This window comes from Vanessa tameamea, chromosome 24, assembly GCF_037043105.1.
Source record: "Vanessa tameamea isolate UH-Manoa-2023 chromosome 24, ilVanTame1 primary haplotype, whole genome shotgun sequence".
In the NCBI taxonomy this organism is placed as follows: domain Eukaryota; kingdom Metazoa; phylum Arthropoda; class Insecta; order Lepidoptera; family Nymphalidae; genus Vanessa; species Vanessa tameamea.
The window spans coordinates 2898259-2917849 of record NC_087332.1 but is presented as its reverse complement, the minus strand read 5'-3'; the positions used below and the strand labels follow the sequence as shown (position 1 = coordinate 2917849).

General features: G+C 32.9%; 2 protein-coding genes across 5 annotated transcripts; one reads left to right on the top strand and one right to left on the bottom strand.

The window, feature by feature from the left end:
* The first annotated feature begins 4973 nt into the window (after window positions 1–4973).
* Window positions 4974–14141, top strand: LOC113398108 (uncharacterized). Of its 4 annotated transcripts, none has more exons than XM_026636695.2 (8): window positions 4974–5043; window positions 9953–10127; window positions 10231–10397; window positions 11003–11146; window positions 12065–12198; window positions 12409–12552; window positions 12911–13068; window positions 13519–14141. In XM_026636695.2, the coding sequence occupies exons 2-8, from the start codon at window positions 9972–9974 to the stop codon at window positions 13654–13656; spliced, it is 1041 nt and encodes a 346-aa protein (XP_026492480.2). In that variant the 5' UTR covers window positions 4974–5043; window positions 9953–9971; the 3' UTR covers window positions 13657–14141. The 4 variants fall into 4 exon arrangements, with proteins under 4 accessions (XP_026492480.2, XP_026492477.2, XP_026492476.2 ...); XM_026636692.2 differs by having other exon boundaries at window positions 4982–5059; XM_026636691.2 differs by lacking the exon at window positions 4974–5043 and adding an exon at window positions 9318–9445.
* Window positions 14142–14205: 64 nt separating this feature from the next.
* On the bottom strand, window positions 14206–14860 carry LOC113398088 (uncharacterized). Its single transcript, XM_064218722.1, has 2 exons — window positions 14843–14860; window positions 14206–14679 (listed from the first exon to the last, which is right to left on the bottom strand). Exons 1-2 carry the CDS (start codon window positions 14858–14860, stop codon window positions 14206–14208), a joined length of 492 nt encoding a protein of 163 aa, XP_064074792.1.
* Window positions 14861–19591: the final 4731 nt, after the last annotated feature.

Sequence of the window (19591 nt, the reverse complement as noted above, 5' to 3'; positions counted from 1 at the left end):
GAACTAAAAAGGCCAAAAAATATAACCATATGCAACCTTATTATACAATTAATGTAATAGAATATACTTCCATTCATATTAACAAACAACTGGACTAATTATTGGGTCAATGACCTTTGACAAAAGAAAAGAGAAAGACAAAATAATGGTACTGACGTCATCGTCACAATTTTTCCCCCTATGTCGTAAACATGATGCCTTTGAGTCGAGTACATATGACTCACAATATATTGCAGACGACATGTTACATAACTTTCTTCGAATACACTTCTTTAGTCTCAAAATAATCTTGAATCATAGATATTGAAAGAAGATTACGCTGATATTGAGCTTTCTTGTAGGTCAAAATGCTTTAACACGTAATATCGTGTCGCTCTACCGACACGGGTAACCTTAGAACTGAAGTTATCTAAAAAAATAGTAATGTCCGAAAATAGCTCCTGTAAATGTCTGTCAGCAAAAATCAAAGTATCGTGAAAATATACTTCATCTAGCGAAATAAGACTCATACCAGACCCGTACCACATTTAAAGAAATAGCAATCCCTTCCTAAACAATAATCTTTTCCCCGGGAGGTCTTATTACAACCATAATGCATAGCACATTGAAAAACAGTGACAAAACCTTCCAAGAAAGTAATCTTTTCCACAGCAGAAGAACAGGGTCTTATTACTAAAGTCCATATTATTTCAGTCACAAAAAAAACAGACATCAAACGATCCTAGAAAAAGATAACTTATTTCTATGTCCAATCGGCCTCAAATTTCCATTTTTAAATGACTACACTGTCAAACTATAGGGTGTCATAGTGACGTCACTGAATGAGTCATTTTTTATTGAATGTGGTGTACAAAGTGGGTCAATCGACAAAGCATGTAAACACAAGCAGACACTTAGCTTATATTGTAATCGACTATGAATTCTTTAAAGATTTTTTTAACACTAGTAATCCACAGAGACTTCGACTGATAAGATTCTGATTTAATCTCGAAATGCTTTTCTTTTATATACATTAACATTAACAGTCTGTAAATTTCCCACAGCTGGGCTAAGGCCTCCTCTCCCTTGGAGGAGAAGGTTTTGGAGCATATTCCACCACGCTGCTCCAATGCGGGTTTTAGACACATGCAGGTTTCTTCACGACGTTTTCCTTTACCACCGAGCAAGAGATGAATTATGAACACAAATTGAGCACATGAAAATTCAGTGGGTTTGAACCCGAAATCATCGGTTAAGATGCACGCGTTTTAACCCCTGGGCCATCTCGGCTCACCTCATTTCTTTTATATGATAGCAATTAATGAAGTCCATCTGACTGATTTCGGTCACAATGACTATTCCCGTGATATAATAGCTAACTGCTCAGCAAATAGTGCGTGTGGTAGTTAAGTCAAACTCTGGTCACTCATGCTCACGATGTAATTAATCACGTGATCACACAAATTTGGTTCAATAATACCGACCTTTGGTGAACATGAAATGTCTATTTTCTCGTGTTTTTATAAACATAATATCCCTTTGTCTCTCTGTATAGTTTCCATGGTAACTAACATATTTACCTATAAATGTTGTTTACGGGGTATAGATCTGTTTATATAGGAAGCGATGGCCCTACACGTGAAGCCGCGATGGCCCAGCGGTTCGAACGCGTGATGTACGCGTTCGAACATAAACATTAACATTTAACCGTCGATTGCGGGTTCAAACTCAGGCAAGCACTGAACTTTCGTGTGGTTAATTTGTGTTTATAATTCATCTCGTGCTCGGCGTTGAAGGGAAACATCGTGAGGAAACCGGCATGTGTTTAATATCAACGAAATTCTGCCACATGTGTATCCACCAACCCTCATTGGAGCAGCGTCTTGAATGTACTCCTAACCTTCTCCTCAAAGGGAGAGGAGACCTTAGCCCAGCAGTGGGAAATTAACAGGTTGTACACGTTGCTATCTCTACACGGTTTTCGGATTGCATTAATAAATGTTATCGGTTTTTTTCTTTTTTTCTGTCTTTATCCTAAAATTAGTCATATCGCACAAACTAAGACATATTGTGTTCCATCTTGCACACAGTAAGACATATTGTCTACACGAGCGTCACTCATACCCATAAATATACTGTAGAGGGCTTCGTATGTGTATAAATCTATAATTAGTTAAGTAAAGCTGTGTTCTTCTATCGAATGACAAATCGATAATGCGAGAAAGAGATAAATGATTCATCGACACGACGAAGACAAAGACCCGTTAAACATAGTTTCTTTAAATAAGGTCGTAAGTCATTAAATTAATAAATAAAGTAACAACATACGAATCTTTAGTCTTATTATTGTTTTATTTTACATTCAGTAGGACAACCAACAGTAGATACGATATCACATAAAAATTGAAAAAAATACATTTCAAAATTATGTTGGCAAATGTTCTACTATACAGGTAGTCTCACCGTGCACTATCTCATAGCAAAATATGTATCAAAAATATAAATTAAACATAATCAATGATTAGAAATAAGAATTGTAACACAATTTTTTAACTATTATATAATAAATAATAAAACCAATAAGATTTACCATAAAATTTTAAAGGAGGGTTGCTATCGTGACATGTGTCTAAATCTTTCACTTGATTACTATTTTTAGCATTAGCAGCCTGTAAATTTCCCACTGCTGGGCTAAGGCCTCCTCTCCCTTTGAGGAGAAGGTTTGGAGCATATTCCACCACGCTGCTCCAATGCGGGTTGGTGGAATACACATGTGGCAGAATTTCGTTGAAATTAGACACATGCAGGTTTCCTCACAATGTTTTCCTTCACCGCCGAGCACGAGATGAATTATGAACACAAATTGAGCACATGAAAATTCAGTGGTGTCTGGGTTTGAACCCGAAATCATCGGTTAAGATGCACGCGTTCTAACCACTAGGCCATCTCGGTTCTTGATTACTAATGGTGATTTATAACAATGATTACCTCGATATGATGGTTTTTTTTCGTAATTGTATTCTATGTAATGTGTCTTATACACAAACAGTAAAGTTATGCGGATTACATTATAACATTTTGTAAATCTCTTTACTATATAAAAGCAAAATACTTACTGAGAGTATTCGACTCGTTATAATCAAGAGTAACTTTTAATGTTTTCTCGTTAAATAAAGAGAGCCAAGCCAGCTACGTAACAAGTTTATAAATAGGATTATTTGTATCAAAAACTACTTTGTTAACGATATCTGTGTAAGTTACTGAATCAATTTTGATGCAATTTTATACGAAGATAGATTAAAATCTAACAAATAAATATTATTAAAACTAATATTTCCTTTTAACAATGACTACGTATAGTTATTAAATAGTAAAATATAATTATTAATTAATCTATTTGAGTCATAGGCAGACTCTTTAATTGTTTCCTTCCAACTCTAGAACGAGTTAATAATAACATTATTTCTAATATTAAATTGTATTGTAAAAGATTCGACAGTCGTTTTGAGCGTCATAAAAACTCACGAACCACGTTAACATAGAACTTTTCACTTCCCACTCATTTCAGAACTCGATAAAGGAATTCCCGTACATTTTTAAAATGATCAAAAACTTTAACATTGTTTTCAACATAAGCGTATTTTCAAACAATTTGAATACAAAAAAGGCACAAAATTTACATGTTTTTGATGGGTCGTGGGACAGATTTTGTAACATCAATCCGAAAAGTTGAAGGAACGTACGGCTTCCATGAACCGAATTATGAAAACCAGGATACAATAAAAGGCTAACTCACATTGCAGCGGCTTCTTATTAAATTATACATTTTATGTGGAATCAACAATTTTATGTAATGTATTTTTTATGTATAATATGATACGTTTAACACACAACGACAAAGCTTCATTTTAATATAAATATTTGAAGTTTCCTGGATATTTTAGAAATTTTCTTAACACTTCTCATTTTCACATTTCTGTTTCTTCGTTCTTTTCTATTTGTAAACCAGTCCCTTTATACCCTCCTGTCACGAATGGGGCGCGTTACACCCTGATTACACCTCTTCATTCATTTATATGATTCAGCACACTGCATTGGAACCCCAGAGGCATTCCTCAGGGACGTTTTCTCCGGTGGCATTCACTAGTAACTGTCGGTAGAAAACTCTCGCTACCGAGCAAGGTATTAATCTAGGCTCTATGATGGAGATGGTCTCTGATGGTTCTGCAAAAATTTCGTTTCGCAGAAGGAGGTCGACAAGCTTGAGCGTGACGGGAGTGCCTCCGCTAACCCGCTCCATCGAAAAAGACCGGGGAGAAGACGTTGATATTATGCGTACCTTCTCCTCCCAGAGGAAGATGATGTCACGATCACGCTACGACCATGACAACATTTATCGCAGGTGAAACCGCCCGGAGCATTTGGTTATAAAATAAGTATAATTCATACGCTTTTTTTATCAAGAATCTAAAAATAGAACGTCATGGAATATTTAAATTAGATTAATTATTAAATTTATAACGTTTATGCATTTATAAATACAACAATTTGAATAAATTATTCTAATAAAAAAAACTCATAACCTAATTTGTTTTTCAGTATATATTTTTATTTTAAGTCCATCTCCATATTTACGTATCAATTCAAGCAACAACTGGGATATCCCAAAGTTGCGCTAACTTCATTCAAACGTTCACAACACTACAAATTTCCATTCAAAATTCGACCACAATATTTAAACATTAAAGAACAATTTTCTTTAACCAAAGAATATTTCCACTGGCAAGAAATGGAAGCTGTAAATGAAAAAGAACTTAAAAGCGATCATGTAAGGTTTAATTTCGGTTGCCGTTAAATAATTTGGGTTCCATGTAAAGTGACTAATGAATAGAAGCCGTGTTTCGTTGAGTTACGGTTGCAATTGCGTTGTCTGAATGGGTTTATACAATATGGATCCAAGAAGTTTATGCAATTCTTATATTGTTATTATATAAGGTAGTTTGCCGGTCCGTGGGTCATTCTCGTTTGCAACTCCCAGTACATTGAACGTGATCCAGATATTAGGTAATAACTCGTTAAGGTAAGATTTTAATTTATTTTTATTTATAAAATAATAACGTTAATAATAAACAATTATTACTAAAATAATGGAGATGACCTAGTGGCTGACTCACGTGAATTTTAACCGAGGATTGCGGGTTCAAACTCGGGCCAACACCACTGAACTTTCATGTGTTTAAACACATTTGTACTTATGTATTTGTGTGTGTGGGAGGAATGGGTAGAGAAAATGCAAATTATATTATAGTATTGAATTTTATTTTATTAAAACGCCTATATTTTAATGTGGAGTAAATGACTTTTATAATAAATAATAAAATTATAAAAGTTTAATAACATCTGTAATTAACGTCTGTATGTCAACTAATATTTTTTTTACATTTCATTTACAAACTTTAGAATGATCAATAAAAAAACAAAATAATAAATTTAAAATAAAATATATCGGACAAGGAAATTGTTATATTTTTACCAAAATTTCAACGATTACGATAAACTTCGACTCCTGGGCGAACACTAGAAAAATAAATAAATATCGCGGATTTGTCTGAATTCTTATGTAAGACTGACGTATTGTAGTGTTTATGACTGACTCTCGTCTCGTAACAATAGTCATTACACATACTATCACTTTTAGTTGTGATGAATCACTGACTTATTTAAAAAAAAAGAAAAAACTAAATATTGTTTAGTTTTTTATACAGTATACATAATAAAATCACGCCGCCATTTTTCCACACGCTACGTAATTAATTATGTTTTTTATTGGCCAAGCGTCCAAAACGATAGAAATAAAGTTTGGTATATAGATAGTCTATGGTATAGAAATCAACAAAGCTATTATATTTGTTTTCTAGAACCCACTAAACTCAGGATCTAATAGTCTGATTTGGAAAAATATTGCTTTAGATAGCCCATTTATTGAGAAAGGTCATTGACTGTATAGCATCAACTACTAATTTTTTTTTTTAATTTGAGACTTTAATTTTTCTATAGTTATATATAAAATCTTTAGACGATGGAATTATCAAGCTATTATAAATTCACGAGCAAAGTCAACGTTGTTAGCTAGTGTGTATAAAATAGAAAATCAATTAATTTCCTAATGAAAGCAGGAACTTAAACAAGTTGTACTTAGAGAAAGCATCGTCCTGTTTTGTTGTTATGTTTCAGTCCACGTAATAGTTACGTAATTTTTTGTCCTCCAATGACCTAGAATCATTTATAGAATACGTTACGTAACGAAACGTAACATTTAAGTAACCGACTAACTTGCACTGTCATATTATTCAATATGGAGTGCAAGTAAGTAAAAAAAAACATATCTAAGTATAAATATAGTATCCGTTATTTAAGAAGAAAAAGTTGTCAAAAATACTTATAAAACTTTTATAAATTGAAATATTCAAACTGTAGTTACGGTTCGTGATAGACTAGTTGAACGGATATGGCTCAGTATTCAAACCCAGGAAAGCATCACTGAATTTTCATGTATTATATCTTTGTAATTGATCTTGTTGTCGGTGGAAAAGGGGAAACATCTTGAGATAACCTGCACTGGTCTTATTACATTCAAATTCTGCGGACTCGTATTGGAGCCGTTTCCTCGAATTGGGAAAGAAGCCTTAGCCCAAAAATATGGGCCATCAAAACATTTATATTATTTTATTCTCACATAAATAAAATTATAGGGTCATAAAACACAGAGCTTCTAAATCGGTCCTAGAATATACCAGCGTCATTTTCATTATTGAAGGATTGTAGGCAGTATGACAAATCGGCCATGTGGTGATAAGTGAACACCACTGCCCAAAGATATACATCAACTAAGATGTTATATCCCTTGTGTCTGTAGTTACACTGACTCACTCTCGATACTCACCAAGATGAAAAATGAAGAAGTGAAAGAAAAATAAATGTCAAATTTTAATTAGTAAAAGTGCTAAATGGAAGAACATTAGCCGAACTTAATTTTGTATTCTAGTCATAAGTTTCAAAAATCAATAACAATAGCCTTTGAAATTCCGGTCGGGCTATTCAAACAAACTACTAAACATATTTAACATCATTTATGAATGAATACTCATTCGGCATGTTAAACAATATTAACGAATAGCCCGAAACCATTTAAAAACAATAACGAGAAAATAAATTCATTTCTAAAATATTGTTTTCTAAAGTTTTTAATATTTAATTTATTAAATTATTTTCCAAAATAAAAACATTATCTTATTTTTTATCACAAAGATAGGGTTATAAGATTCACAGTACAAATATAATTTACGCATCAAATAAACACACACACAAACAAATAAAACACCATTTATAGCTCACACAAGCAACGATATCAAATAGATTTAAAAATACGTCACGCGAAAATAGCTCTTGTTTATAACGAAATAAACCATATTATCGTTTGTTGAATTAGCCATCTTACGTACATTTGCGTAAAAAATATTTATTTAGGACCGACATACTACTTCTTAAAGTTACGATCTAGTGCTTATCTGGGATTAGTAGATCATATTTTATTCAATCAAAGGAATATTAACAAAGATTTGCTCTACTTGTAATGTCAAATATTGAGATTAAAAGTTGAGCTATTTATTTGACAGGTTTTTTAAATGAACACTGACAATAGTAACTACTCTAATAAATTGCGATTCAGTAAGTCACTCCGTTTCTCACTTCGTATTTCACGTTGACAACAGACTCACGCGATTTTGCGGTACATATTAAGAAAATATTGCGATAAGAAATATTATGTTTATTGTTAGTAAAATAATTTTAAAATTATAGAAAAACTTTAAATAAATATGTAGTAAATGAAATCACAAGAATACAAATATTTCTTATTATGATGATGCATTTGAGGCATCATATGCCGCGGCGATAGACTCGAATCGGTTTTACCCCCGACGTAATATTTTAAGTATTAAAATTATGACATTATATTCAATTTCGTGCAATATGCATAGTTTAATAGCGGCTATAATATTTTTTTTTAAATAAGTAATTCCGACGTTTCACTGGACACGAGCCGTTAATTACATAGCGGTAAAACCCCGAATGCAATATATGAAAATTATAACACATTACGAAAATTATTAATTATAAAGTGAATCAACATTATTAACTAGTGCTCGCCCGCGACATCGCTCTTGTTAAAGGGTTGGTCATCTGGTGTTAGGCATAAAAAGTTATAAATATATATATAACTTATAAATTCAACAAGAATGCCTAGAACGTTCCTTTTTAAGGAAATTTAGGTGAAAAATTGAGGACTACGCGTTTCATTAAATGCGATTCTCAAAAATTGTGCCAAACTTTGTATTCAACGCATAAGTCGACTTAATTCCAGTTCCGCTACGTTTGACAAAGATTAATCAACAGACACGACAAATTCACCTACAAGTTTTAACTTTAAACGTAAATACTTGATACAGCTTTAAAATAATGTTTCATTGAATTCAAATTTTGAAAAGAGAACACATATTATGTCACCTGTAGTCTTTATCTTTAGCTATACATTTGAATGAATCCTGAAACATGATTCGAAAGTTTCTCTTAGAGCATTGTGCATGCCCATTTTAAACGACACAACTCGTTCATTAATAAATCTATTGGCGCATAACAATAATTTGTACTGTGTCTCGGTTTGAGGAAATATGCCAGTGCAATTACTGATAGAAGACTGTGCAAAAGGGACGAACCACGGAGTCATCAATTTGCTCGTTTGTAAAAGCTATGGTTATCTGCTAAACCTGAAAATCGTCAAACAGATTATAATTTAATTAACAAATATCAAGAACATTATACATACATTGAAAATTGTCCATCTTAGTCAGATTCGGACCAAAGATTTGATCCATCATTTCTTAAACCAAATCAAATCAAAATATACTTTATTCCAGTAGGCTTTTACAAGCACTTTTGAATCGTCATTTAACAAACTATTTAAAGTAAAGCTACCACCAGTTCGTAATGTAGATTCTACCGAGAAGAACCGGCAAGAAACTCAGTAGTTACTCTTTTCTCAACACCTATAGAAAATACCTTTAAATTATATCGATAAATATGTGATTTTGGGTAATATACTTTAATTCTCCAATCAATATAATACACTATTTATTTTTCGATGGGTTTCCGATTTATATGATTTTTGTTTAACGTATCTACTCTTATTACTCTACATTTATTTATTGTCAACTCACGCGCAGTTTGTGACCGTATTTCGTGCCTCTCACTCGCACGTAGACCGCTGTTCAGTGAATGCGTTCTCAGACTCTAGAATCGTGCTACAATATACTCCGTTGATGTGGTTTTTGTAAATAGTTTTGTGTTGATATCGAATAATGTGAAGTGAAATTGAGGCAGAATTGCTCTACATGGACATATTTAAATGGTATGTTTCTTTTTACGGGGTTTTATTTTTTTATGACAGTAAAAACTCTTTGAATAGTTTTGATTTGAATACTTAGTAGACGATTCGTGACGAATTACTTCTCTTCGCATTGAATAACATAAGCAGAAAATTTAAAAATGTAACGCATTATAGTATTTAAAACTTAAATTCAATAGACAAAGGGTTGAAAGTCAATTGCATAACGCATTTGAACCAAAACAAGTAACTTAGACCGTACCAATAGTTAAACGCGCGAAAGTGTTTAAGTAAAAGTAGGAAACTCCAGTATTGAATATCTATTTGTGTGATACGTCGATTGCGTGAAATAGTTCATTAAAATGTCTTATAACTCTCCAATATAATTGAAGTACTTTAATCAAAAGATAGACTATTTTCGTTTAAATCTAATGTATTTTGCAATACAGTATATAATTATTTAAATACAAATAACAAGAATATAATTATTAAGCCGATCAGGACTTATGTTTTATTTTTCTTTGTTACCAGGATATCATAAGAAACGAGGATGTTTAACCGAGCTCGATGGTTGATGGTTGCTATAGCAGCGTTATTAGCGCTGCAATCACGAGGAGACGGTGGATTCCGACTCCCTGATCAACCACCAAAAGAAGAAACTGATGGAAGATCATTGAACTTTGGTGGCGATGACAATGGAAGATCGGTACGTTTAAAAAAAAATTGACAATGTTTGAAATGACAATGATTAATTTCATTATTTGATAAATGAAGATATTTTTGTAAACTTTTTTAATTTCTTTTATCAGCCACATGCACAAGGTCGTGGTCTGCTAGACTGGATAGGTCTAGGTGAAGACCAAGATCCTTACATCCAACAATCGACTCAACAATGTATTAACGGGGATCTCGCCGATTGCTTTAAGGCTCAAGCCTTGAGATCCTTTGATGACTTCTTTGACAAACAGGCTTACCAGTGAGTTTTATAATTTATTACCTAGTATAATATCTTGCTGAAGTTCAGCAATATTAATATTTTAGTGCCTGGGAATCAATAAAAACTGGAACATATTCGTCTGTCCAAGAAATTGTTAAGGTTTTGTTTCCCAATTTATTCAAATAAATCGTTTGGACTTTAGATAAATCAAAACTACGTACACTTTTGCTACTTATCAATATAGTCTTAGGATTTTGCCTGCAATTATTCTCAATGAACATTAACCAGCTGTAATTGTAATATAAGTGCACTCTTTGTTCCCTCATTTTCATAGTCCGATGGAACGACAATCCGATAAAAGTTTTGATTCGATTCAATTTTCGTACAGCAATATTCTAAACATCAAGTAACTACAAAATAGAACCACATAAAATGTTAACAATACGCGCACCATGGGGCTGCCTTTATAGTAATAGTAGTCGTTTAATCAGCTACCGTACCTTTAATATTGCTATTAACGAAATCAATTTTTACCAATTTTTATAAAAACTGGTCCTTATTCTATAAGAAACATTGTGATAACAATTATTTTATAAAGTTTTACACTTTGCCTTTACTAATATTTTTTTTAACAATTTTCCTAGGTTATCAGATAATGCAGTTTTAATTAAAGTAGAATCTCAAGCTAGAGCTCTAGCCAGGGAACCGCCGCAGTTAAGTTCACAACCACGAAGCGAAGACTCTGACTGGGATGGCCTTGTCAAATATGGGATGAGAAAAGTTGAAAGGTGAGCGCAAATCAAAGTTATAAATATTGATGGAATAGATTAACAAGAAAGCTATCTATGTTCACAGTTATTTAAATTGAATGTCCTAATTTTTGTCATATATTAAATTCCAAATCAAATCTGATCTCTGTATGAGAGGGTTTCTTCTCCAGAAGGTTTCTTAAAAACCTTTTTTTTGGGAGGTTAGATCCCCAGAACACTGCATACTGGCGCTGTTCTCCTTAAGACGAGGCTGCATTAATTACATAAAACTTATAAATTATAACAGATAATGCAACGGGTTACGGAAAAGATTTTAGTATGTAACTATAAGTACTTCGCAATTTCAGCAACTTTAAATCTACTTTTTGTTTCTATAAAACACTTAAAGTATTTTATTATGACATTGAACACAAAAATGAGTAGAACATTTTTCTATTCAGTCAATATTAACAATTAAATAAATAGATAAGATCAGATTTTATTTTTTTAAATAATGAACGTGTACATTATTGGATATAATTGATTAAACGAATAAGTTTATAGTTAAACTAAATTTATCAGATACTTTATTGGTAGTACGTGTAAACAGATCTTCACCTTTAACCTATCATTCATTAGTTTAGTTCATATACGCCTATTAATAATGTATGGGATCGCTCGCTAGGAAACTCTTATAACCCTATTTAATTATTCGCAATTTGCTGCAGTATTGGATACGGGTACAATATCATAAATATTACTTCATATTTCTTCATATAATATTCAATGGGCTATAAAATAAATCTGCTACAGCGTATGATTGGTGGATATACACAGAATTTTGTAATGCAAGTTTTTCCGGAATTTTCCACTGCAACAATTGGCCAAAATTCACGTATTCGTCCACATGATTTTATTGTTTATGTATTGTCTAAATCAAACTTGTTTTTTCTAAAGGTTTCTAAGATCGACCGCCCTGGAGTTTCAATTGGATGATGACGTCACATCTAACGGTGTTATAGCTCCAAGGTTCCTCGACGAAATCGCTGATGAAGTTGACATTATCGAAGACAAGAAAGCACCCCCATTCCGTAAGTATAACACATTTCTAAAACTTCTGAGACTCTATAAGAGTCAATTCAAGAAATGCTGATATAAGATATTTAAAAGAAGAAATTTATTTTAAGGAATAAACTATTTATTTACTTAAGTGTCATTATATAAATACAAGGTAAAACTCATACTTTATGAATTACAGTTTTTTTATAAAACATTCTGACGGATCCTATTTTAATTTTCAGGCCGCCATAAGCTGAAGAAACTCATCATTCCAATGTTGTTAATCCTTAAGCTGTTCAAGCTTAAATTACTCTTGTTCTTGCCGCTCATCCTTGGCCTCGCAAGTTTCAAGAAATTCCTTGGATTCATGGCTCTTATAATTCCAGGTAATAATTGCTAATTATATAGTTTTTAAACTTCATTAAAACTTTTAAAAAGCTTCTTATGGAATTTGTTAAATGATCTCTTATAAATTATTGAATATTTCTTATTAATTATTATTTTTTGAAATATGTTTAAAATAAGACCGACTTAACACAGAGTCTGTACTAAATACATGACTCGGAAAATGGAAGCCAAGGAACAAAGAAGTCTTAAATAAAACTGAATATTCTGATTAATTTTAAAATAGGAATAAAGATATTTATTTATCCAGTCAACTGAAAAGAACAAAAGAACTTCGGAAAAGCTATTAGGCCTACGATACAATATTAGGATGTTCATAAAAATCTTATGATTTTCTAGGAGTCATCGGTTACTTCAAATTCTGCAAGCCCAACATTTCATCACCGTTCTCATCAAATCATTACAATGGTCCACAATACTCTCCAGCTGGTATTGGTTTGAGCCCTTACAGAGAAGGTCATGGCCCAGCAAATTATGGTCACTATGAAAACTATGCTGTAAGTTAGACGATTTTTAATTTCTAGTATAAAAATAATTATACTATAACTTTAATTTCACCTAATATATCAAAATCATGATATGATATAATTTTTAACAAAAAACGAGGTTTTATTGAAAGTTTTTAATTTAAAACAATCGGTGATGGAAACTCGTGCAATGAGAAATTAATTCCAATACTACGTTTGATAATAATCTTATTTTACTTTGAGTAATAAAAGGAGTAAATATATTTCTCAAGAAAAATAATTACTGCAAAATAACCTTGTTATCTCAACGTCTTTGAAATATAAAATATATTAAACATTCAAATAAGAGCAAAAAAGAGAACTGGTTTTAATACATTGTCAAACAATTCTTCAAGTTATTTCCCGAATTTTTCTACCAGTCCATCCACTTGTTTCCTACAATAGATTTAATTATAAATATTAACCGAGTAAATATTTCAGGGTAACCATTACAACAAATACGGTTCAAACGGTGTAGCGTTTAGGGAACATGATCATAATCCTCAAGACCTGGCTTACCAAGGTTGGGATTACAGAAACAAGAAAGGCGCTGAAGACATAAAGGCTCAAGAAGCTTAAGGCTAGATTAACGTCGACAATAATTGTAAGGAACAAGCGTTAACGGTTGGCTAAATAGGTAAATACGAACATTACAAAATGATTAATAAAACAGTGGCCATGTAACAATAGATACGTGAATTTTAATTAGTTTTGGTGCTCAAATGGAAACTACAATATCAAACGTCAATTATATTCCTATACAAGAATTGATCTAGATATAATTGAATGAAACAATTTACGATAAAATATATCATTGAATTTAGGAATAATTTAGAACTATTTGAAAGTCATTGCTTTTAAGTGTTGATTGTGAAAATTTGTCTCGTATTCTTGGGACGGATGAAAGTAAACTTTATAAGTGTCATGTAAATAGATTGTCTATTATATTTAAAATGTATGTATTCTAACTAGTTCGTAATTAGCTTGTTAAGATAATTTTGTTGCTTTAATTATTGATTCTGTTACATCGTTGTACATAAATTAATAAAACATTTTCAATATTACTTTTACTATAATTTTATCTAAGTACCTAGTTCCTTGTTTACAATAGTATACTCTAAGCTTATTTTACCAATATTTCTTTACGTGCGCCTCAACTACGTTGTAATCTTTACCTCTCTTTACAATCTCAATTTCATCAAGATCTTTTAGTACAAACACGTCATCTCTATCAACTTCTCTTCTATTTCGATAACGCGCTGTCAAATCTTTCCTTTGTTGAAGTTTGTGAAACGGCATTGGATATCTGGCTATCCTTGGATTCTTCCTGGGTTTCTTTTTAGTGCTGCCTGTTGTGACATCTTCGTAATGGGTGTATCCGCTATCCATTAAATCAACATTCTCCGCTGTTACTGTTGGCCGTCGTGTTATCGGTTTTACGTATATTTTCCTGCTTCGGTTCTTACCTTTCTTAATTATCCTTTGTATCGTCCGCTTCGGTGATTTCTTTATTTTCTTTTTCTTTTTATATTCGTCATAGATTTTTGTCGGTATCCTTACTTGATTCTCGTCTATTTCAAAATAGCTCAAATTTGAATGTCCCTATAAAAATATTTCTTTAATTAATTAAAAACCTTATACAAATTTACTATATTGTCATGTGACTAGCATTAAACTATTGAGCAATGAGTAACAACCCCGATAGTATTCTAGTTCTAAGAACTCGCCAAAACAATCTACTCGCGTTCAAACGTTTGCTCATTACCCAGTACAAAAGGTTCATTTCATTAGTTATTACGTCTTACCCTTTAAGTCTTGAATATACATCAGTGAATATGAATCAAATTAGGCGCAACTATGGATTCGTTTACAACTCCATATTTGATGCTAAAGTAAAAAATAGAGATCCTATTACGGAATTACAAATATGGTTTCCATTCTGATTTGTGTACGTATTTAATGTACAGTTATGCTTAAAGGAGTTTGATTATTATTTCCTTTATAAAATTTCGAATCAGAGTAAAATATCAAACTTAAAGGAGTTTTTGGGAATTGATTTTGATGAATATTAAAATGAGTGATATTATCAAATGGAAATTTTAAAATATTATCCATTATAAATATATGATTGATGATACTCTTTCGGTTGTCTAGTATATGGATATAAAACCGCAGGTCCTGTGGTGCTGTGTTAAAACTCCAGGTAAAAATATTGGGCGTTTCTGTTGAGCGAAAAATTCTCAGTTACAGTCCACTGTCTGTCGCGCCTTAATTCTTTCCGGTCGTTTCAGATTTGCCATCCCATCGAATTATGTGAGTGAGAGAATAGAGCGTGAACTGTCTGTGTGTCTGTTGTGTTTACGCAAACATTTGTGCACTATAATATGTCCTGCACAGCTGACTGGTCTCCGACGACATCATTAAACTATAATGATCACGGTTATGTAATATCGATTTTTTTTTTTTTTTTTATTAAACTAATCTTAAACTTAAAAACAAAAAAGGTTTTATACTTTAGTTTAATGTAAATCTTTAATATTATCCACTTACTTTATTATTATTTATTAAGGATGCGTATAAAGCTAGAGCCCCCTGAGATTTCATATTCTTTTGAACGCTGTACGGTGAAGTATCCTGAAAGATTAATGAATGTATTACCTACATATACACTGAGAAAATCCAATATATATATGAGTGATGTTTGATATTTAGTATTTAATTAAATAAAGTGCCGCGGTGCTATACTAAAAGATCATGTAAAAAAAATGGTGCTCAGATTTACTTTAACAAATATATTTCTGAATCGCGCTAACGTTTGATTTTGCGAAAAGTATAGAATTGAACGATCAAATAAAGAATTGTCCTTTATGAAACGCTTCGTTTCATTGGCCATACAGCTTAAAGTTATACAAATATCACTCAAAGTGATTTTGTTGATACTTAATATGACTCGTGGCTATACACAGGCATCCAACTTAAATAGTTAGACTTTGACAGTAATCGTTGTCACAAAATCTTTTATTTTAAATTAAGAAGAACTGTCATTACCCAAAAATAATAACGCTGAAACATTAGTCGTTATAAGGGAGGTTAATCAAGCGACGATTGGGATTATACACTTGAACCGAAAAGTGAAAGCATCACACATACTTTTATTGGTTATACTAAATTCAGACTTATTTTATTGGGACAGATATTAATGTTGTTAAATTTATTAAGCCGATTAGGTGGAATTACTTTGTTTCCACGTATTTTGTCCAATTATAAGAATAGCATTTGTTTTCATTTAATTAGACATGTGTTGGAACAGGTCAGCATAATACTGGGGTACATGTCAGTCACCTCCTCGTGGTGTACCCTGGGCAACGGGGCCGGCTTGAGCTTGCTCGTCGGCCGCGGCTAAGACTGGCGGGAGGGATGCCGCGGGGCCGCTCCTGGTACGTCCCTGATCGGCGTCAGGGCGGACCATGTGAGTGGCCTCGTTGGCTAGGAGGGAGTGGGAGGGCTCGCTACTCGAGCCTCCCAGGTGTTTTGCACCGGCGGTCAGCGGCGGAGCCTACCATCTTATCCGCCGCAGGGCGTCAGCTTCGTTGACGCCCAGCCTCCAGTGGCGGACTCGGGGGAGTTCGCCACATTCCCACGTGGAGGATGAGGGGGAAGGCGCGCACTAGGCGCGCTTTCCATGAATATTCAGCCGCCTTACGGCGGCTGCCGCTGGTGGGGTCGCGGTTGTATGCCCTTGGCGATCCCGTTGCCTCACCACTCGGCGGCATGGTGGAAACCCGAGGATGGTTTTAGTGGGTAGGACAGGGCATTAGCTTCAGCGTGCCCTGGCACGGGGCATTAGGCCCCGGTTGAGTCCCACATACCCGTCCCGGTCCCCCGACCGGGCGGCATGCGTAAATGCATTTCCTCCTCGTTAAACAAAAAAAAAAAAAAAGGTCAGCATAATACTATGCAACGGCAACCTTACCATATTTTTCTAGGAAAATACGTAACATTTTGTCAATTTGTCAATGACATATATTCAAATAGTGTTTTTTCATACTTTTCTTAACACGTTCAATGCAGAGCGAGGTCTAATACGCCTCGTATGCTTCCCCTTGCGGTGCGGCTATGAAAAACATAGATTTCTCTGTCGTGCGGAGGCCGTAACATCTATTTGATATATTGTAGGAAAGTGATAAATATATTTATATGATGCCTATTGAAAACAGAATACTTGTACCATGTACCGCACTGAAGAAATAAAATTCGATCACATCACATCGAGTTTTAGTTTCTTAAACATTACGGGGTCTCATAAGCCCCGTGCCGTCATAATGATCGTTTTCATACGAGGTTTTTAAGGCCCCGTACCGCAGGAATGGAAAAAATACAAAAATGATGCCGCTGCCAACGTGTTAACGAACACTAATTCCAATGTTTTAATTCAATTTCAGTCTTTAGACTAGAAACAACATCGGTGACTAAAAAAATAGAGATATTTTTTTGGCAGTATGTCTTACATATTTGAATAATGGTCACTGTTTCCAAAAAAAAAGCAACTGACTTTTAACACAGACATTAATGAACTTATATAAGTGACTAATAATTTTAGTCAAAACAGTTTACTTCGCAATTACAAAGTTTTAACTTAATTTTTTATACAAAACCGTAAATACATACTTACTTGATTAGATTCAGATGCCACAGAGAAATCCGTAAAGACATAAATAACAATTATTAAATTGAACATAGCGAACGATAGTGTTGATAAACTTCGTTTTAATGAACTATATCTCAGTTAACTCAACATAGTTTATAAATATCTAACTCTAAACACTATTATTCAAAGCAAAAACCTCTGATACATTTAGTTCTTTCAATCTTTTTGTAATTTAGTGTGCTATTGTTCTGAACCTTGTGTAAGCTATTTATAAACTCAAATGAAAATGTTTTTTTAATTTGGATTGATATGATCACCAAAATTCATCATTTGCTTACCACCATGTGAGGTATATAGGCGGTTGAGTATGTCTCAAAATGTGCCAAAAAAATAATATTTTTATTTTTTTTTATTTTGTCAGCTTACACCAGATTTTGCTGGTGGGTTTGGTTTTCCACCTCAATAAAATTTTGAGGTGAGGAGATGTGGATCTGACACTGAATGCTTAACACAATTTAATCACTTAGATCTACTTTCCATGTTACATTGTAATTATAAGTACCCATAGGTTGAAATACGGGGACACAAATAGGGAATAATTCCACTTTTAACAAAACAACCCAAAACATGAAAGCCTAGTATGCATCGAGCACTTGGATTCCAACACAAATTTTATCAGTATCTGTCTTACAAGTATAAAAAGATAAAAACGACAAATACTGTTATTTTGGAAAAGATACTACTTACCAAAAAGTAACGGAAGATAAAACACCCTTTATCAACATTTCTCTTGGACATTTCCCGTAAGATAAGCATGTTAAAAGACCATTTATTGTCTGTGGAAATATTGCGATCGCCATTTTTAATATTTCGTCATCATGACATGAGAGACAAAAAATTGAGACATTTTGAAGAAGAACCCCCTTGGACGAGCGTGTGTAAAGTCAAGCAAGGCCAGATGACTTTAGTATCTGTCATCTTCGTACACTAGCCGTTATTCATATCCAACTGATCCGTGAATAACAAGCCAATCATAATGATATTCTAAATTAAACCTCATAGACAATTCTGCTATCCGAAAGCTAAACGATTGTTAAATATAGTAACTTGACATAAATAAGGTTTCGAAAATCAAAAGGCAATATAAGGCATGCTTAGGATTAATCTTAAAAAATAAATTATAAAAATTGATGCTGATTGTGAAAGTTTGGAGTGAAAAAATTAAGTATCTTTTTATTACATCTAAACTGTAAACACTATTGTCTTAAACGGCTATTGTTCTTCGTAATGCTAAAAATATTTATTTAAAATTAGTCATGTTCATTTAAAAATGGAACAATGTTTTATACGTTGAAGACAAGAATATAAATTCATAATGTAGAATTTATTTATAAATATTTTATCCGACATTTATATTCATGGAAACATTTAAATTAATGCGATTAAAATGTTTGACAGTGCTGTGAAAATAAAATGCTAGCTAACACTATTAAGGTAACCATAAAATTGTTTTCTGATTATTTTACTTACATCCTTAAACTAGTTTGACAGAACTATGTTGTTGTCTTCTCTTCACGTTTAACCCAAACGCCAAACGAGAGAAAGAGAGCGAGGTATGCGATTCTGTAAGAAGTAAATTTGTATCTCACTCGTGAAATATTGACAGCCAACTTACACTCACACGTAATTTTGGCACGTGTATCCTTTATATTTTATAATTAGTATAATCAATGTCGCTTATCACATTATGACATTTCACGCTCGTTTTCTGCGGTGAGTTTCGAGTTTCTTGTTACAGAATAACCTAACAGGAACAAAAACATATTTAGAAATTAATTCTAACAATCTACGTCGTATCCCATAAAT